The following is a 21,257-nucleotide window of genomic DNA, read 5'->3' on the forward strand; positions in this document are numbered from 1 at the left end:
TGTGAAGCATTTATTCTAAAACTACAATGAATATCCTTAGTATTTTTAAGATTAATATGACAAAGAAAGGAAATTGTCAATTGATTAAGGACTCTTAAGTTGGTGGTGTTACCGTTCAGTGCTTTTTTTTTTTCGGTCGAACCATTCAGTGTTAGGTTATTATGTAAATGTTTTTCTTTAAAGGTTTTTTCAGGCTTAGCCCAAACCGAATTGGCTCGAAAAAATGATGCCGTACCATTTCTTTCTATAAAAAGCCCGGCCCACCCGGCCCATTTGCATTGCTATGCCGAAAAGGGTTAGGGGGTCGAAAACCTATTGCACAATCAAAAAAGAAAAATAAGATAAACGCAAAAAAGCCGATGAAATGCTCTTTAGAATCTCTCTTTATTCTAGTCGCCCAAAAATATCTTTCTAGAAAAATGATAACTGTGGCACGTGTGACCCAAAAAATTATTCTTACTAGAAAATTAATTCTTTTTCTCCCAAAATCATTTCCTCAATTGGAAAATGCTCTCCTCATCCTGGTTACTTCAATCTCTCTCATTAAATTATTCTTATGGAACTAAGTTCTCATAAACAATCAAATCCAAAAAAGAAAGCGCCAATCTGACAACTATTTTGATTTATTGAGTCCTGTTCTCCAAACCCAATCATTTTTTATTTAAAATATGGATAAAAATATTATGCAATACACTTTAGAGTGGTGTTACCGTTCAATGTTAGGTTATTATGCGAATTTTTTTTGTTCGTTTTTAAAAGTTGTTACGGGCTTAGCCCAAACCGAATCGGCCTAGAAAAATCATGCCATGCCATTTCTTTTTGAAAAAGCGCGGCTCGTCTGCACCGCTACACCGGAGAAAGAAGGTCGGGACTCAGAGACCTCTTGCACAATCGACAAAAAAAATTACAAAAAAATTGATAAAATGCTCTTTAAATTATCTCTTTATTCTAGTGGCCCAAAAACCTTCTTTCTAGAATAATGATAATTGTGGCCTTTGTGGCATAAAAGAATTATTTTTTTTCCCTTTTTGCTAGAAAAAATTAACTCCTTTTCTTTCGAAATTATTTCCTCAATTAGAACCCTCATGAATCATGATCACATCATGTCTATTGCCTTGTCACCACTCCCCTCATCTTATTTACTTTTATTTTCTCCGTTAATTATTAATATAGTCTTTATATTTTTGCACAATCTTTATTCTGATGGAACTAAGCTATCATATTACTTGAAAAAGTCCACACCAACGACAATAGATCCGACATGATGATCAAAATCTTGTCCACGGTGAAACTTGACTCCTGTAGAAAGAAAGCGAGAATGATGGAACAATGTAATCCAATGAAGAATGCACCCATCCAACAACTAAGTTTTGATTTATTGATTTCTACTCCCCAAATTCAATCATTTTTTTAAATCCAAATTTTAAATAAAAATATTTTGCAATACATTTTAGAGTGATATCTCCTATAGTGAATATGATTATTGAAGTTACTTAAATAAATCTATTTAATTCAAAATTAAATTAAACTATATATATTTCCAAAAACTATAAATATTAATAACTTTAGTTACCTCAAAATTAAATCAAATGCACTAAAAGTCGTAAAACTCTTCATAAAAGTACAATTGAGTCATAAAACCTATAAAAAGTGTAATCAAATCTTAAAACTTCTCAAATTAGTGCAATTAAGTCATTCCGTTAACTCCGTTTAACTTAGGTAATGAAAAATACTGACGTGGTTTTTTTTTATATTTTCTCTCTCCTACTTGGCGATGACGTGGCTAAAACATAAAATTTAAGGCTAAAACGACGTCGTTTTGGCTAAAATCTAATTTTTAACAAGTATTTCATTTAAATTAAATGAAAAAATAAGATAAATTTTAAATTCAAAAAAGGGAAGAGGAAAATCGGCAAGGGCCGCTAGCCCTTGTCACCGTCGCCCCACCATCGCCAGAAAGGGCCAGCTATGGTTGGGGATAATTTGCTAGCGGTTGGCGAGGGTCGCCAAGCCCCGGCCATTGGCCTGTGAGGCTGGCAATGGTGGAGCGGCGGCGAGGGCCTCGTCGCTTTCCTTTCTTCTTCCCTTTTCTTTTTAATTTAGCTTATTTTTTCATTTAATTTTAGTAAAATACTTATTATAAATCAGATTTTGATCAAAACGACGTCATTTTAGCCACGTCAGCATTTTTCATTAGCCAAATTGATCAGAGTTAATGGAATAACTTGATTGCATCAATTTAACAAGTTTTAAGATTTAATTGCACTTTTTGTAAGTTTTAGGACTCAATTACACTTTTGTTACAAGTTTTTAAGACTTCCAGTGCACTTATCCCTTAAATCAAAACATAAAATTTCAAAATAATATACTTGATTAATAGAATTACCATTTGAAGTGTAAGTTTGAATTCGTAAATGGCTTTCACCAAAAATAAATTGAAATTAAATTGCAACGAATCCAGTTATTTCAAATTAAAGTAGAATTTTAAAATGGAAAAACTAAAATAATACATAGATAAGATAAAATTCTTACAATTACAATTATAATATAATTTCCATTCAGCAATATATTTTTTCTCTAAAAATATCAATTCATTTCATCGAAGTATTTTACAGTACACTTAATTGAACGACGGAATTGAAAATCAAAAAGGGGGAAATACATGTTTGTACATATGAAATAAGGTATGCAAATAATTAAGGCAATATGAAATTGCAGAATGCAAGAAAAAGGAAGGCTAAGTAAGAATCCACTTTGTATAACTTGATATCACAACAAAAATTACCCAATTCAACATAACTGGCTCGGCTACAATTCAGAAGCAAGCCTGCAAGACGCACCAGAGGACTCCTATTGGTTTGCATATATGAATTATCAACCAAAAGGTACATGAGAAACTCTATAGCAGGCACCACATAGCAGTATCATATGTATTGGTTCTTGATTGTCTTATTGATGGCATGCATATGAACACTTCCAGATGGGGATCTCCATAGGTTTCTGGCCCAGTTTGAATGGGGAGCCTTCGGAATATTTCCGGAACGGATTGCCATCGCTGTTCATTGGGACAACACCCAGCAAATCGCACCATCTTTCTGACATAAGCATCCCGGATCCTCTTTAACAGCTTGTTCGACATCGTGATCTTCAGTTGCCATTTCAGAATCCTCTTGATCTTTGAAACCCTGGAACTTTTCCCATCCGGCAGAGAAATCTTCTCTTTTTCCAGCCTCTGGTACTTCCTTCTCTTCTTCATTTCATTCCCACTAAGAGCACTGCTAAATGCCACCATCATGCAGAGAAAGAGAGAGAGAGAGAAGTGGTAATATGAATGTTAAGTGGTAACTAGTCAGGGCATTATAAAGCTAATTCAAAGTGAACTGAAGCTTCAGGGAAAGAGGCCTCAATGTAGAATAATGAGGACTTAAACACCGACACTTGCAGAAATTGACAAGAAACACCAAATATTTTCTACATTGATTGGCTATGTTGACAATGTACTTTGACAATTTCACTTCAGGAGCAAAGTTTTTGGAATGCACTACATTAATCAGTATTTAATAAAGGGAACAAGAGGACACCGTTCTGAAACCATAATGATGACTGACAGATAGGGGCATGCCTTAAGTGGAAGGGCCAAGCTCAACACACATCATGTGGAAGATTCGAAGGTGTGGTTTATTGCTGCCTCCAACAGATATTTAACCAAAGCACGCCCAGCTATCAAGAACATGATTTCGTGCCGGAACCTGCAATAGGGCTTTCTCTACAAGTAGTTGTAGAAGCCCTGTCGCTGCAGCTTGATCACTCGGTTTAAGTCGAGTGTAAACACCAGCCTCTGTCACAGATGATCTCTTAACCAATGCATCATTGTCTGACCGATCACTCGGTGTAAGTCAAGTCTTGACATTAGGCTTGTCATATAGGTAAGTTTTTGACAGGTACATCACCGCAAGCAGTCACGGAGACAATTGCGTATTTGTTGATTCAATATCCTTTGGTTCTCTTCATAAATTTGTCGTCCTTTTTCTATTATATTTACTTCATAAAATTGGTGTTGAAATTATAAACTATCAAAGGAGAAGCTTAAGCCAAACACTCTCTCAATTTGCATGTGCAACAAGTCTAAGATCTATGCTCGATCTTAGCCAAAAGGCCGCGAAAGAGATTAACAAATCTAGAATCTAGAAATTAGAATAAACGTGCTTATATGTTGAAGGTGAAATGTGACAACATTCTATGTTATCCCAGGGTATGAAAAAAAGCCTCACCCTCAGATAGTTTCAAGAAGGATATCTACAACAGAGGGTAAAGAATTCACTCGGACATCCACTTACAAAAATGTGAAGATACATTGTTTCGACAAATTTTTTCTTACATCAGTATTTTCTCCCAGCTTCCACGGTATCCAAAACAGGGGTAGTATCATGCTCACGCGAGCTTAATTCCATACTTTCCATGCCATTATTTCTTCTCATAAATGAAGCTTCGACTTCTGGTTGTTGCGGATGAAAAGAGTTAACCCTTTGAGCTAAAGAATGAGCCCCATTTCTCTCTTCCATCATCTGAAAAAATGTGTGAGGCGCCCAACCTGCTTGACCATTTTACGGGCATCACTGAATGGCATACTGGACAATGAACTGAAACATGTGAACTAGACTCTGCTGTGCCCTCCAATCATTTTAAATCCCGAGAAGTTTCTTATGACATACTGATAATGAACAGTGATATGAACATACAGCTAAAGTAGGATATATAACCCATGAGGAACATAACTTAAAAGAAAGAAGTTGCTATTGTCAGAGCTTTATTGTATGAGCTAGCTGAAAAGCGAATAGACATACCATTGATATCATTTGGCCAAGGGAAGAACTGCAAGTAACAAAATGCAGCAATGACTGATCCTGCACTATAAAAAATTAGAAAGGTTGTGGATGAAAGTTATGTATTTCATCTGCAAAGACTAATTTGCATGACCTTTTCTTTTTGATCATTCATGCCACTTCTAATACTAACCTATAAGAGCACCAGTAAATACATCCTGCCAATGGTGCCAATAGTCATCAACACGAGAAATAGCGACAAGGGCCGCAAGAAGCAAAGGGAAAAGTATGATGCAGAGTTTTGCAATGTGGCCTCGACGGTCAAATGCTCTAAGTTTCCCTGCTAGATACCATGAAAGGTAACTGAGACCTGCAAAGGACCCTGGATGTGGACAATCAATGAGCCTTCTGCAAGGTCATCGCATATAAACAAGAAAATCAACTACAAAAGCTGATTGCTCTCAGGTTACTGTCTAATTTCACCATTAATTTGAGAATTGTTGAGAGATTTTCATTGCAGTTTGTGGACCAATCTGGCATTCCAGCAAAAAACTCTGCAGATATATCAAGATTGCTCTGTTTTTTCTAATTCCAGTATCACAGTCTTTACCATTTGGGCGAGAATAGTGTAGAAGTCTGGCATCGAGTACAATTAAGAGAACTAGTGACCTAGTGAAGAGGGCGTGGTGGAGAGTGACGTTATTTAATGTTGGCTATTTCTCCTATCCAGGTGTTCCAGTTAAAAAGGCCTTTCAAGGAGAACTCCACAGTGAGGTTGACATTTATTGATTGAACAAAGCCACGTTATGAGAATCGAATTGACCCTTTTTATCTTTTCACACAAGCATGATGAAAAACCAGTCATTCACATATACTCACAAGAGGAATGCCCACTGGGGAAGCTTTTGTAGCCTTCCTTTATCACGGCCTTATCTCCATGACAGATGACATTTTTCGTTATAGGATCAAAAACCTGGCATGCAAACGACCATTGGAAGTTAAGGATTGAAGAATGCTAGAAAATTCTTTTGCTTATGCCTGTAAGGGTATCGGTTTATTTGAAGAAATTTGATCTCTCTGTGTCCTGTCATGTCACGGAATGGGGAAGGGAGGGGGATGTTAAGCGAAAACCAACTGAATTATGAGGATCGAACTCACCCCTTTTCCATCAGGGAAACACCGCCAGAAGAAGTCTGGTCTTGGTCGTCCAACAGCATCTTTTATAGCATCGGTAATCACCGCAGTCAAGAGTATCGAAAATAGAAGGCCTGCAACTTGCATATTCTCCACATCAGCTAAAATTTCTCTCAAACAATATTTCAGGACGAACAGAATATTAAATCAATGGAAAGGATAGAGGAAGCACCCAAAATCGCATGATGGAAATCATAAACGTCTTTGCGGGTGAAGTAGATAACAAGAAAGACAACCAATGGAAGCACTATGGCGAGAATCTGCCCAAGACAAAAGGTCAGGATTAGTCTTCTTTCTCGAGAGAACTTGGCCATTGGGATAAAGATTATGTCGCAGTATGGCAGCACCTATGGAGTGAATATTTCAAAGGCTGGCGAGAACACTTACTGGGACAGCCCAAAAGGGCACAGTATTGGCCTTCAGAGGATATTTCATGTCTGTCATCATGTCTTCTCCAACAAAACGGTGAAATGGTTCTATCAAAAGTAAGACGGCTTCTATCACCATAAGCAGCAAAAGAATGAGCCAGTCATGCTTATGCGTTGTTGCCACCTTGAATCCATGGGATTTAATAGTGTGAGATCCCAACTCAATGTCTGGCATTTCTGTGTGCCTGTGCACAACAGAACTGATTACTTTGGAAGCAAAAAGGAAAACTAGAAAGCCATGAAAACTCATCAAAACTCAGATAACTAAAGGATTGCACACACGAAGCATGGGACTTGAAAAACACCTGGATACTTAACAAGTGATCTTGAAAGCCACGAACCAGACAGATAGTTAAACAAAGCACGTTATGTTACAGGACAATGTTCTTTCCCCTAGAACTGTACCATTTGCCCATTGGTCAAAAGCTTTTAGTGCTGAAAAAAAAGTGTGGCAAGATAAAAATAGACAAATAAGGTACATAAGATCTACAGGTATAGGAAAAAAGATTATGAAATTTCTACTCAGGGAATTGTAAAAAAAGGGAAAGAGATTTAAAAGATATTTATCCTAAAATTCCTGCTTGGCCCATTAATTTATATATTACCTGCCTTCGATAAATATTTTCTATTACTATTTTATTTAATAAGAAAAATAAGAGGAAGAAATATACATAAAAATTTTATATAGAAATAAAAAAAAGAAAATAATTATAAAAATATATATAAATGAATTGCCCAGATTTAGTTATAGATTGGAAGACATTGTTGTTTAGCTCAAAAAGTCAAAATAGAGAAAAGTTGCAACTGTTGGCCGGGTACGCCTATGTGGGCCCAGCTAACTTTAATAAGAGAAAAAAGAAAGGTCAAAAAGTCAAAAAGAAAAAGAAAAAGAAAGAAGGGAGAAAAGGCTTGAATTATATTTCTAAATCAGTGACTCTTATTATAGAAAACAGCACAAGAACTTAACCAAGAAAGTTTCTAAGTAATGACAACAGAGGCAAGCCAAAAGGAGGGCAAAATCAAGGCCAAGGAGGACTATGAAGTGTTATAATTGTCATAAGATGGGACATTATTTAAAAGAGTGATAGTTGCCAAAGAGAGATAAATCACATAAAAGAAATGGAGATCGAAAGAAAGAAGAGAAACAAGTTACAGCGACAATTGCATCCGATCGCGATATTATGTTTATTTGTGATGATGCCTGTGTAAACCTTACATGCCAAAACTCTAGTTAGATTGTTGATTCTACAGCCTCATTTCATGTCGCCTCACGGAGTGACTACTTCACTTCCTATCGCAACAATGATTTTGGTTGTGTTAAGATGAGAAACAGTGGTGTTTCCAAGGTTATTAGCATGGGAGATGTTTATTTGGAAACCGATATTTGGTGTAATTTGCTTTTGAAAAATGTGAGATATGTTCTGGACATTCGACTTCACTTGATCTTTATATGTGCCTTAGATGATGATGGTTATTGGAATTCCTTGTATGACCTCCTCCATGTCGACTTAAGACAACAAAGATGAGAACCTGGCCAATTTCCTCAAGTCTGAGATCCTCTCCAAGATAAAAATCCGACCCCTATTCATTTCAACTCACCTTAATATTTGATTTTTTTCCTCAATTTTGATTTTTAGAGTAATTCGATTTGATCTCCATTCTTTTCCCCAGGAGAGCATCGACGCCGTCAAGACGGAAGCAAAATGACAACGTTTAGGAGGAGAAGAAGCGCAGAAGGAGAGACAAGGTGATGGCAAAAGTAACAGAAAAATGCAGCCTCGCCAGCAACGTCGTCGTATAAGGTGGTGATAATCTTTTGAGGTGTCTGGCAGAGGAGAGGCAAGAGAGAGGGAGGAAATTCGATGAGCAAGAGAGGAAGAGAGATTAAATTGCTGGGGTTCTTCCAAGAACACTCCTTGTTGGACACCTGTTTAGCACAAATACAGCACACGCAACGGCTTCTGCCCAAAACTTCTTGGGTAAATTTTTAGCCTTTAGCATACTTCTTGCCATTTCAAAAATTGTCCTGTTCTTTCTTTCTGCTATACCATTTTGTTGAGGAGTATAGCTGGCAGTCAACTGACGTTTCACTCCATGAAATTTACAGTATTTGTCAAATTCATTCGAAGTGAATTCTCCTCCTCTATCTGATCTCAACGTCTTTAAAATAAAGTCACTATGCTTTTCAACATAGACTTTAAATTCTTTAAATTTACCAAAAGCTTCAGATTTTTCTCTCAGAAAATATACCCATGTTTTTCTGATAAAATCATCCACAAAAATTAACGTGTACCTTTTTGGTCCGAATGATTCCACCTCAACAGGGCCACAGATGTCTGTATGTACCAACTCCAATGGTTGTTTTACTCTTCTGGCTTTTCCAACTGGAAAGGATTCTCGATGTTGTTTTCCAACAAGACATCCCTCGCATGGTCGATCTGGACTATCAATCAGAGGCATGTCGGTCACCATCTTTTTCTGGACTAGTAATTTTAGTCCACAAAAATTTAGATGACCGAATCGAAGATGCCACAACCAGTTTGTATATTTCATCATCGCTCGAAAACTCAAAAGATTCTTCGTCTGAAGAGTCAAAAGGAACATTCGGTTCTTCGTCATTTGCACCATCGTAATCAACTTATCATTCACACCTTTGATGGTGCAAACTCCATTTTCAATATGGACTTTATGGCCTCTTTCGGAAAGTTGTCCAACACTTAACAAATTCCAAAAAAGTCCCGGTACAAAGAAAACATCTGCAACAGTAACATTAGTACCATCTTTTGACTTGATATTAATGTTACCTTTGCCCATTACGAGAACTTTGGATTTATTCCCAAAATTAACTTCACCACGAACCGTCTCGTCCAATTGCGAGAATAACTCCTTTCGGCCAGACATATGATTACTACACCCAGTATCAAGGTACCAGATGTTGGTGTCCACGATGCTTGAGTCATCCTTCTTACACGCCAGCACCACATTTTCCTCGTTATCAATGGCATGTGCTTGTTGTTCTTGCTCGTACGCTACCTTTGCTTTACATTCGGATTTGTAATGTCCGAATTTGTTACACTTAAAACACTTGACCTTTGATTTGTCATGTGTTTTATATTTTCCGGTGAAATTAAAATTTCCACGTCCACGTCCTCGACCACCTCCATGACCTCGGCCACCTTGATAGCCTCCTCAGCTTGATTGAGTGACCCGACTCTGCAATGCTTGCTCGGGAGTCGAATCGACGGACTTTTGATTCATTCTTTGCTCATGCGAGCACAATGAACCCATCAACCGCTCCAACGTCATGGTTGACACATCTTGCCCTTCTTCAATCGCCGCGACAACGTAGTTAAATCTTTCGGTCAAAGACCTTAAGATCTTTTCTACAACTCGCACATCTTGGAGTTCTTCACCATTAACCCTCAATTGGTTAACAATGGTCTGCACACGGTCAAAGTACGCCGAGATTGATTCAGAGTCATTCATACGTAAAGACTCGAAATCTCGTCGAAGTGTTTGAAGCCACACACATTTGACACGATCATCGCCTTTGTAGGATTGTTGCAAAATATCCCACGCTGCTTTCGCGGTTTTCGCGCTCGATATTTTTTCAAATATCATTTCCTCTACGGATTGAAAGATCGCAAACAATGCTTTCTGATCTTTTTTCCGAGATTCCACCAAAGAGTCTTTCTCCTCCCTTCTCAAAGCATCGAATTCTTCAGCATTGGCCACTTCGGTGTAGCCGTTTTCCACCAAGTTCTACAAATCTTGCGATTTGAAAAGAACCTTCATCTGGACAGACCAGTTATTGAAATTCGTCCCGTTCAACTTTGGAAGTTGTAACTGAACGGAACTAGTAGATGTCATTTCTAGCTCTGATACCAAATGTTGGAACCAAAAGAATAATAATAAACTTTGGAAACTTGGATTAAGAGCACAAATAATTATTGGAGGGAGAACTTTTTATTCAGAATGCTTTGTCTTTGTGGCTTCGTGTTTGGCTTAATTTACAACTCACGACTTCATCCCTTTATATAGGAATCGAAGTTCACAAACTCCAATGATTACATTTAATAAAGAAAACATAACAATCCACAATCATTAAGAAAGACAATAAAACAGATTAATCTGTTGAAGAAAAATGAAGCCACGTTGAAGTCTTTATGACTCTTCTTTAACGCTTGTAGCTTCCAGCAACCGACGTGCTCAATCACACCAATAATCAATTTTATGTTCTTCCAATACACTTCCAGATGGCGATCTACAAAGTTTTTGACAGATACATCATGCAAGCCGTGACGGGGACAATAGCGTATTTGTTGATTCAATAACCTTTGGTTCTCTTCATGAATTGTTCCTAAAATTCGAGTTGAAATGAAAAACTATCAAAGAAGAAGCTTAAGCCAAACACTCTCCCAATTAGATGAACGAGTTTAAGATCGACACTTGATCTTGGCCAAAAGGCCGCAAAAGGTATTAAGGAATCTACGATCTAGACATTAGATAAACGTACATATATGTTCAAGGTGAAATGTGACATCATGGTTATGATAAAAAGCCTCAACCTCAGAGTGTTTCAAGAAGGATATCTACAACAGAGGTTAAAGAATTCACTAGGACATACACTTACAAAAATGTGAAGATACATTATTTCGACAAATTATCTTACATCAGTATTTCCTCCCAGCTTCCATAGCATCCAAAACAGGGGTAGTATCATGCTCGCGTGAGCTTGATTCCGTACTTTCCATGCCATTAGTTTTTCCCATAAATGAAGCTTCGACTTCTGGTTGTTGCGGATGAAAAGAGTTAACCCTTTGAGCTGAAGATTGAGCCCTATTTCTCTCTTCCATCATCTGAAAAAATTTGTGAGGCGCCCAACCTGCGTGACCATTTCACGGGCATCAATGAATGGCATACTGGACAATCAACTGAAACATGTGAACTAGGCTCTGCTGTGCCCTCCAATCGTTTTAAATACTGATAATGAACAATGATATGAACATACAGCTGAAGTAGGATACAACCCATGAAGCACATTACTTAAAAGAAGAAGTTGCTATTGTCAGAGCTTTATTGTATGAGCTAGCTGCAAAGCGAATAGACATACCATTGATATCATTTGGACAAGGGAAGAACTGCAAGTAACAAAATGCAGCAATGATTGATCCTGCATTAGAAAATATTAAAAGGTTAGTGAATAGAAGTTATGTTTTTCATCTGCAAAGACTAGTTCGCATGACTTTTTTCTTTTTGACCATTCATGCCGCTTCTAATACTAACCTATAAGAGCGCCGGAGAATACATCCTGCCAATGGTGCCAATAGTCATCAACACGAGAAATAGCGACAAGGGCCGCAACAAGCAAAGGGAAAAGTATGATGCAGAGTTTTGCAATGTGGCCCCGACGGTCAAATGCTTTAATTTTCCCTGCTAGATACCATGAAAGGTAACTGAGACCTGCAAAGGACCCTGGATGCGGACAATCAATGAGCCTTCTGCACGATCACCCCATATAAACAAAAAAAATGGACTACAAAAGCTGATTGCTCTCAGGTTACTGTCTAATTTCGCCATTTTATTTGAGAATTGTAGAGAGATTTTCATCGCAGTTTAGATAGTCTCAACATCCGCTGCATCTTATTGACCGTCATTTTTCACTTCTTTCTGAAAGGTTACGAACCATACTAAGCTGTTTCAATTCCCGAGTCAAATTTGTAAACAAATCTGGCAATCCAGCAAAAAAACCCTGCAGATATATCAAGATTGCTCCGTTTTTCTAATTCCAGTATCACAATATCTACCATTTGGGCAAGAATAGCTTCGAAGTCTGGCATCGAGTACAATTAAGAGACTGGTGACCCAGTGAAGAGGCGTAATCGAGTGTGACATTAAAAAATGGTGGCTGTTTTTCCTATCCAAGTGTTCCAGTTATAAAGGCCTTTCGAGGAGAACTCCAGAGTAAGGTAGACATTATTGATTGAAGAAAGCCACGTTATGAGAATTGAATTGACCCCTTTTATCTTTTCACACAAGCATGATAAAAAACCAATCATTTCACATATACTTACAAGAGGAATGCCCACTGGGGAAGCTCTTGTAGCCTTCCTTTATCACAGCCTTATCTCCATGACAGATGACATCCTTTGTTATGGGATCGAAAACCTGGCATGCAGATGACCATTGCAAGTTAAGGAATTAAATAATGCAAGAAAATTCTTTTGCTTATGCCTGTAAGAGTAGTGGTTTATTTGAAGAAATTTGATCTTGTTCTGTTTGTGTCTTGTCATGTCACGGGACGGGGAAGGGAGGGGGATGTCAAGCGAAAACCAACTAAATATTGAGGATCGGAACTCACCCCTTTTCCATCAGGGAAACACCGCCAGAAGAAGTCTGGTCTTGGTCGTCCAACAGCATCTTTTATAGAATCGGTAATCACCGCAGTCAACATTACCGAAAATAGAAGGCCTGCAACTTGCATATTCTCCACATCAGCTAAAGATTCTCTTGAACAATATTTCAGGACGAACAGAATTCCAAATCAAGGGAAAGGATAGAAGAAGCACCCAAAATTGCGTGATGGAAATCATAAACGTCTTTGCGGACGAAGTAGATTACAAGAATGATAAAGAATGGAAGCGCTATGGCGAGAATCTGCCCAAGACAAAAAAAAAAAAAGGTCAGGATTAGTCTTCTTTCTCGAGAGAACTTGGCCATTGGGATAAAGATTATGTTGCAGTATGGCGGCACCTAGGGAGTGAATATTTCGAAAGCTAGCGAGAACACTTACTGGGACAGCCCAAAAGGGCACAGTATTGGCCTTCAGAGGATATTTCATGTCTGTCATCATGTCTTCTCCAACAAAACGGTGAAATGGCTCTATGATAAGTAAGACCGCTTCTATCACCACAAGAAGCAAAAGAATGAGCCAGTCATGCCTATGGGTCGTTAACACCTTGTATCCATGGGATTTAATAGTGTGAGATTCCCACTGAATGTCTGGCATTTTTTGGTGCCTGCATAACAGAATTGATTACTTTGGAAGCAGAAAGGTAATCCAAATGGCGTGAAAAACTCGTGAAAACTAAGAATTCACACACGAAGCATGAGACTTGAAAAACACCTAGATACTTAACAAGTGATCTTGACTAGGGGTGAGCAAGATGGTCCGCCCAAACCGAGACCAAACCGAACCGGACCAGACCAACCGGTGTGGTCCAATTCTCGGGAATATCGGTCCGGTTCCCGGTTCTTAAAAGTGGAACTGGTTTTCGGGCGGTCCGGTTCCCGGTTCTAGGGTGGGAACCGGACCGGACCGGACCGATAAATATATATATTTCTAATTTTTTCATATACATTTATTTACTTTTTAAAATTTTTGAAAAATATAGAAAGCCTAATCTGATATTCCCAATTCTCTCTTGCCTTTACCAATAAGTGATTGGTCCCATTGGAACTTAACCGGACCGATGGTCTGGTCTAGTCCACGGTCCCAAGACTAGCCGGTCCGGTCCCCGATCCTAAAAACTGGGAACCGGTCCTCCCGGTCCGGTTCCGATTCTTGGGTTAGACCGGATCGGACCGGGAACTGCTCACCCCTAATCTTGACAGCCACGAAGCATGCAGATAGTTAACCATACAGACAATGTTTTCCCTAGAACGGTACCATTTACCCAGTGCTCAAAAGCTTTTGGCGCTGAAAACTAAAATTCACTTCTCAAATTTAGCTATGGATCGGTAGACATTGCTGTTTAGCTCAAAAATTCAAAATAGAGAAAAGCTGCAAGCAGATTAGAAAAGCTGTGGGCAGACAAAACTTCACTCCAGAAAGTAGAGTCCAAAAGAATCTTAAAACCCCCTTGTCCATCTCTCAATACACTAGATGACATAAAGTTGGTGAACATGAAAGTAGAGCCAAAGAGTAAGAGTGACGACAATGCCTAAACCATTTGTCTGATTCTGAAACTACCCTTTCCTCGTCCGACAAAAAAAGCACAGCACAAGCAAAATCCTTAGCGCATCGCATACAAAGGTCAGAAAACCAAAAAAGGGTTTGTCAAGAAGAGCTGAAATTGATCTTTTGCCCCGTCACTCCATCTTCAAGAACCGTCACCACACCATGCAAGAAGACCATTTCCGGAAACCCATTACATCCGACCCAAACCAGGAACGAAGAGCCGAACAGCGCACGACACAGACAGCGAGCGAGATCGAGCAAGAGCGAGAGAAAGCCGAAGAAGGAGCTGACCTTGCAAAACACCGATTTCAATCCGCAAGAAGCCTCGAACACAAGCAAGAGCCGAGGGAAATCCTCTTCAAGAATGCCCGCTTTTGTGGGTCCACTGACAGATACAGCGTCACCGGATGAAAGCTGCACAGCATACGACCCATCATCAGAAACCCAGTTGACACGATCCGAGTTCCAACCCCCATAAATGCATAAACAAAGCGGAATTGGGGAAGCCGCGACGCTCGTAGCTCCCAACGACGACCCACATGGCAAGACGGACGTGTGATGACAAGATTTGAATAACAAATTACATTGAAAAAGGATTGCTTAGCGAGCAGGAGTTGTGCCGAAGTCAAGTGGACGGTATCCATCAATTCCATCGACGCACGCAAAGCGCTATCAACAGAGGGACCATCACCTACCCTGATAGACCCACCCGGCCCTTCAGTTATCCGAAATTGGTTTAGTCGCCCTTCGACGAGGGGCAAGCCAGCGCGCGGCGGCGGCGGCGGCGGCGGCGGTGGCGGCTGCGGAGGCACCTTCGTTCCTCCGGCCTCCGTCGACAGCCGGCCCAAAACCGATCCGAAAACTGAAAAGAAGTTCGAGGGAAGTGGCGCGAACTCGCCAGTATGAGTCGAACCATTGAACCTCCGCATGCGATTTCGGAACTCGGAACGTTACGATAACGGACGGAACCGGAGGAAGGAAATCGCCGTCGAGTTTTGGTTCTTGCGGCTTGCGTGGTTTCGGAGTGCAAACGGCGGAGTTCGTCGGCGGCGACGGTTGGAGTTTCAGTTGTAAACTGAGGACGCTCGAGCGAGTAGTATTCATCTGACACATGATGACGATGATATTTTATTTACTTATTTATTTATTTATTTTGATTTGATCATACTTGGGGTGAAATTGGTTTTTTTTTATTTTTTTTGCAACTAACTTTGATTACAAGGAAAGCAATCCAGTTAAGCAAGTTTACTTTTAAATTTTTCTAGTTTTTTTTCTTAATTTTATGGCTCGCGTGATTCGATTTTTATTCAATACCGAATACTTGATATCTTTCGAGACATACGAATATTAACAAGTAAAATCACGGATTATTATTTCGAAGTTTCCCTAAAAAATTTTGGAACCCGCTTTCAAATTTTTTTTCGAAGGAGAGTGTGTAAAAGAGAAAGCAAAAATTTCTTTGGAGACTTATATGCCCTAAAAAGTAGGGGGCATGTCGACCCGAATTTGAGCCGACACACAACCGAGCTCGACTTGTATATTGGGTACCTCGAAAACTGGCTCGGGCACAATCGAGTGTTTAACTTTTCTGCTCGAGCTCAATTCGATCGGAAAATCGAGATGTCCGAGCTTGACTTGATCCGGCTATTACGATCAACTTATAAATGAGCTCGAGCTCGAGTTTAATAAGCTCAAATGCAATGTAATTACGAGAATTTTTGGGGTCATTTGTACAACTTTACGTATTCTTTCAAATAATAGGAACCCGACCAACTTGATTAGACACTTGCTAATCTTGTATTGAGTTTGAGCGGGTCGACATTTGGACGAGTCCACCTTGCAAACTTGAAAATAAGAAGAAAAAAGGGTGTGTGGGGAGTTGATTCAACTTGCACGTTGCAAGCAAAACTCATATCCACCTTGCACACTTAGATTTTTCTAGGAATAAATGCATTAGAAGTCCTAAAATTTATAACGAAAGTGCAATCGAGTTCTAAAACTTTTCAAATGTGTAATTAATTCATAAAACTTGTCACGAAAGTGTAAACGGATCCTGAAACTTGTCAAATAGATCCAATCAAGTCCTTCTATTGATTGCACTTTTTAAAAGCTTTAGGACTCTCATTGCACTTTCGTGACAAGTTTTAGGATTCGATGCACTTTCAGAAAGTTTTGGGACTCGATTACACTTTCGTGATAAGTTTTTAGGACTCGATTGCACTTTTAGAAAGTTTTAGAACTCGACTGCACTTTCGTGACAAAGTTTTAGGACTCAATTACATGTTTTTGAAGGTTTTAGGACTCGATCATATTTTCGTGACAAGTTTTAGGACTTGCAGTGGACTTATCCCGTTTTTTTCTAACAAAAAGCATGCCATCTAATTGGTAAGCGGCTCTTGGTAAGAACTTAACAAATATGTATGTAAATCATCGAATTTCTAATCCATAGATTACATACTACGTGGCGTGGAGACTTGGCTAAATGTTACTTCTTCATTTTCCTATCTTATGAAATATTCAATTGATATCATGGACCGGGTACGACACGAGATAGAGCCTACATGGGTAGCAAAAGATGAAATCGGTCAGGGAATAGCCGAGATCTAAAGATGCGTCGCGTGTCTTAGCTCACCTTACAGATCCGCTCAACCACTAATTAAATAAATCAGGCTCGTAGGGACATGTAGGTCAAACTTTTCCCGTGTCGAAGAAAATATTGCGTATGAAATTGAGTGTGCGTATGTGTGTGTCCACGCTCATTATATTTTACGTGAAGCGATGTTTTAAAAACCGTACCGGAGGGCCATACGGATGGTGCGAACACTACGCGGTTCAACCGAAAAAAATCGGGTGGCTTGAAAAATAATTGATATATAAAGTGTAGCGCGAAGGTTAACGAGTATTTGCCCATAGTCAAGCTGGTAAAGTCACATTCGTTTATTTTGGTTTTTGGTATATGGAGAAGCCGAAATTCGTGTTTTGGTTCATCACCTTCATCTGATCCGACAGAAAATTATCCAAAAAGTCTTAAATTAATTGCGCTTTTGCCAATTCAATTCTAAACATTTTAATCGTGTCAATTGAATCATAAACATTTTCACGTTTTGTCAATTAAATCCATCCGGTCAATTTTGGCCAAAAACCGCTGGCGTGGACACCGGCTATCCTATGTGGCACGACCGGCGCTGATATGAACAATTTTTAATAATATTTTTTCGAAGTTTTTATTAAATTTTTTTTGTTTTTCTTTTCTTCTCTTTTCCTTCTTTATTTTTTTCATTTTTTTTCCTTTCCTTTTCTCTTCTTTTCTCTTCTTTTTTCTTTTTCCCTTTTTCCCTCTGTCCGGTCTTGTTGAACCTCCGCCGGCCTCAGGCGAGAGCTGTCCTTGCCAGATCGAGCGAGGGTCACCATCGATATCCATAAACCGATCGGCATTTTCCTCTTGCCGATAGTTTTATCCATAATCAACCAAACCCAGTTCCCATCGACTAAGTTTATCGATTATAGTCAAAAGTTTGTTAGGTGTAAACACGATCACAAAGACAGAGCGAGAAAGAATCGAAGAACCGAACCTTTCAAAACCGATTCAATCCGCCCACAGAATCCTCTTCCAAAATGCGGCCTAAATACAGCAGCACCATATGAAAGCAACACAGAATATGACCCCATCAGAACCGTGTCGAGGTGGTCAGAATTCAAACCGCATCCTTAGGCATCAACTACCACATGGGCCAATGAACATGTAATAATAGCTTCAAGAAAACAAAGACTGCTTAGCGAGGAGGGGGAATCATCCACCAAAAGTCAAATGGACGGCATCAATCAATCAATGCGATCGACACACACACACGCAAGCGCATTTGCATTAAGAGAGAGAGATCATCACGTACCATGTTATAGACGCGGCTCTTCAATAACAAGCAAATCATCCTAAACTTGTTTAATCCATAACGCCAACGGGTTCCAATCTCTTCAACGAGAGCCAAATGCAACCCTTTTGTTCCTCGGGCTCGGTCGATGGTGTCCGCACGGTTCGGAGGAAATCGACGCGAACTCGGGAACGGTCGAATTGGAATCGAAAGTCGCTCGGCCTCGCCGTGGAATTGGAGGAAAGGATTGGGGCTAAATGTCGTGCTTGTGATTCGCGTGATTTACAGTGTGGGTGAGTTCATGATTTCGGCGATAGTTGAGAGTTTCGGTTGTAACTAGGGCCAGCATAATGGGTTAAGATTTAATGAGCCTAGTTCGGTATGGGTAACTCGTTTTTTTTTTCCACGAGTGATCCATATTTTTACCCATTTTTCCAAAGCCCGCCCTGCATAATTTTAACTCATTTTTTTCACGTGCTCGGATTCGCAAATTAGGGTCTCCTCTTTGCTCCATGGATCAATGACGCCGTCGACAAATTTAATGAGCCCAATTCGGTAGGGGTAACTCTGTTTTTAGTAGGATTTCCCTTTCGTGTCCATTCTAATATGCTTTGATGTAAAGTTCTTATCCAAGTAACATATACACGTTAAGGGCTTAAAGTAGGATAAATGTGATAGGAAAATTTGAAGGTGAAAACGCTCACACAACTCAAGGAAGAGAAGGAGGTGAATAGGCTTTTTGTTTTCATTTTTAGTTCACCTTATCAGAAATGATCACAAAACTTGTACGGGCTTGTTCCATGACCATTACTCTTAAATGACTCATAAATATATTTAGCATTTCGAGAAGATAAATTCCTGAGAATTTGCAAAATATTAAACTAGACATAAAAATACGAAAACTCTTGAAAATAACATACAGAGATGAGGGACGAAGATGGAAGGAGAAGGAGGAGAGGGTCGAGACTGAACAAGAGATTCTTGGACAAAGCAGGCGGAGGAGAAGTTGACTACAAGACCAAGGCGGCCACGGCTTGGAGCCACTCCAACCTCAACCAGAAGCCCTCACACCCGCTCTCCTACCCTAACCAGCCTCGCCAGTTGATCATCGAGCAGCTCCAAGCCGAGCGCAAGCGCCGCACTGTGCCAACGAAGTTGCTCGCAAGTTCTCTCTCCTGTTCATCTCGTGCTTTTCCGATTTGTTATCCAGTATGATTCGAACAACCGGGCAGAGCATTGGCTGAGCATGGTGAGAAGTGGGGTTGATTGAGAGGACGCCTCCTCTTGCCTATAGACGAAGATGGTGGTGGCCAAGTGCTCCGGCAGCTCACGATGGTGCCGAGGCACTCTCATTCCCCATCTGGCCGAGGAACGGCGGATTGCATCTTTATTTTTTTATTAATTTTTATTATGTTAAATTTTGATAAATGCTTAATTGGTATAGATGAAAAAAAAATATGAGTTATATATGTGGGGTTAGGTTGGGTATGGGCCATGTAAATTGTATAGAAAATAAATGAATCAATATAATATGAGTTAAATTGGTGAATTTGGGTTGAATCCATTTATCACCCACACAAATCCAACTTAACCGTTCATAGAATTTGATGGAGATTTAAGGTATTGATATAGAGACTTAAATATCTCGAGACATATGAATATTAACAAGTAAAATCATATATAATTTTTCAACTTTTTCTCGAATTTTGCAACCTGCTTTTAAATTCTGTGAAGGAAGTATTTTTTTTTTTATAATAGAAACAATCAGACTTGATTCAACTTGCAAGTTGCAAGCAACCTTCAATCCACCCTATTCCAGCATAGAATTCTAAAGAGAGAAAGTGTTTAGAATGAGAAACTCTAAAGAAAACTTATATTGCTCAAATCACTTATATGATCCAAATGAGGGTAGCACACTCAATATATACACGAGTCTCTCTCTTCACAACTGTAGATCTACAATCCGATCTAACGGTGGAGATTGATGGGAAGTCTCTAGAATGCAATTGTATATTTCTCGTATTACCCACGAGAATAGCCTATAATATCATTATGTACATTTTCTATATTGCCCAAAAGAATATTCCAAAGTATTCAAAAAATTTCAAGGTTTGCTCAGTTACCTAGGCCAGATTCTTGATCCATTGGGCCTCGAAACCTTTGGTCAAGGATGAAAGGCTTTTGCTCCCCATTCAACATAGATAGAGGTGATTAAACAATTTTATAGATCATGCTTAAAGTATGAAAACTTATTAAAATGATCTTTAGAGCACATAATAATTTAATCCTTTTGGGGTTTGTCCCTTGACTTTTCTAGAAAAGAAGATTTAACCCGTTGACTTGGTTAATCTTGCATTCTCCAAACTCCTCTTCTATGTATTCACGTGACGAGGACTTTGTTAAATGTTTCTTTCTTATCGAGATAGGTCGAGTTCGGCTCTATCATTCCACTACCCCGACTCCATATATATGCAGATTTATACTTAAGTAGGTCGACTTTATTTTTAAAGACTAGAAGACGAACTGTGAGTTGGTACATCTCAAACTCATAAAATATTCAATTAGCATCATGGATTAGGTAAGACACGAGAAAAAAGCCTTCGTACACGGCCAAAACATGAAATCATTTGCATGAAAGTAGAGAATTAAACATGGGTCGCCCGTCTAACCCACCATACCATTCCGCTCAATCGCTAAGGGTGCGCATGAATACCATTCTGTGCCCGGGCGCTATTTCTGAACAGAAATGATTTTTTTTTATTCTGTGCCCCGGAAATAATTTCTGAGTATTTGAAGGCGTTTGATAAATGTCCAAAATTTCTATTCCTAGAGTAGAAAAGAACAGAAATGCGTTTGGTAACTACACAAAATTTCTGTTCCCAAATAATATTTTAATAATATTTTGAATTGTTTAAATTTTTTTTTTCTTTTTACTTTCTTCTTTGGCCATGGCCGGTCGCCGGTGGCCGGCCGCTGGTCGCCG

The 21,257-nt window shown here is 39.2% G+C and overlaps 2 protein-coding genes across 3 annotated transcripts; both read right to left on the minus strand.

Moving 5' to 3' along the window:
- Positions 1 to 4,311: 4,311 nt before the first annotated feature.
- Positions 4,312 to 6,775, minus strand: LOC115676538 (lipid phosphate phosphatase 2-like). The gene is made up of 7 exons (XM_030599491.2): positions 6,405 to 6,775; positions 6,190 to 6,277; positions 5,982 to 6,091; positions 5,703 to 5,796; positions 5,017 to 5,205; positions 4,845 to 4,904; positions 4,312 to 4,591 (listed from the first exon to the last, which is right to left on the minus strand). The coding sequence occupies exons 1-7, from the start codon at positions 6,693 to 6,695 to the stop codon at positions 4,380 to 4,382; spliced, it is 1,044 nt and encodes a 347-aa protein (XP_030455351.1). The 5' UTR covers positions 6,696 to 6,775; the 3' UTR covers positions 4,312 to 4,379.
- A 4,166-nt stretch (positions 6,776 to 10,941) lies between these two features.
- LOC115676537 (lipid phosphate phosphatase 2-like) lies at positions 10,942 to 15,188 on the minus strand. Of its 2 annotated transcripts, none has more exons than XM_030599489.2 (9): positions 15,101 to 15,188; positions 14,697 to 14,819; positions 13,239 to 13,464; positions 13,015 to 13,102; positions 12,807 to 12,916; positions 12,520 to 12,613; positions 11,732 to 11,920; positions 11,559 to 11,618; positions 10,942 to 11,330 (listed from the first exon to the last, which is right to left on the minus strand). In XM_030599489.2, exons 3-9 carry the CDS (start codon positions 13,452 to 13,454, stop codon positions 11,119 to 11,121), a joined length of 969 nt encoding a protein of 322 aa, XP_030455349.1. In that variant the 5' UTR covers positions 13,455 to 13,464; positions 14,697 to 14,819; positions 15,101 to 15,188; the 3' UTR covers positions 10,942 to 11,118. The 2 variants fall into 2 exon arrangements, with proteins under 2 accessions (XP_030455349.1, XP_056175033.1); XM_056319058.1 differs by lacking the exon at positions 15,101 to 15,188 and adding an exon at positions 14,945 to 14,974.
- Between the last annotated feature and the right edge of the window lie 6,069 nt (positions 15,189 to 21,257).

Source organism: Syzygium oleosum, unplaced genomic scaffold (genome assembly GCF_021117445.2).
Source record: "Syzygium oleosum isolate NSW1041296 unplaced genomic scaffold, Sole_v2.1 Sole_v2.17, whole genome shotgun sequence".
NCBI lineage: Eukaryota > Viridiplantae > Streptophyta > Magnoliopsida > Myrtales > Myrtaceae > Syzygium > Syzygium oleosum.

Coding starts and splice junctions, on each gene's coding strand:
- LOC115676538 (XM_030599491.2), bottom strand. CDS start 6,695: ATGAGTTTTCATGGCTTTCTAGTTTTCCTTTTTGCTTCCAAAGTAATC. Junction 6,278..6,404: donor TGCCCTTTTGGGCTGTCCCA/GTAAGTGTTCTC, acceptor TGTCTTGGGCAG/ATTCTCGCCATAGTGCTTCC. Junction 6,092..6,189: donor TTTCCATCATGCGATTTTGG/GTGCTTCCTCTA, acceptor TGCAAGTTGCAG/GCCTTCTATTTTCGATACTC.
- LOC115676537 (XM_030599489.2), bottom strand. CDS start 13,454: ATGCCAGACATTCAGTGGGAATCTCACACTATTAAATCCCATGGATAC. Junction 13,103..13,238: donor TGCCCTTTTGGGCTGTCCCA/GTAAGTGTTCTC, acceptor TGTCTTGGGCAG/ATTCTCGCCATAGCGCTTCC. Junction 12,917..13,014: donor TTTCCATCACGCAATTTTGG/GTGCTTCTTCTA, acceptor TGCAAGTTGCAG/GCCTTCTATTTTCGGTAATG.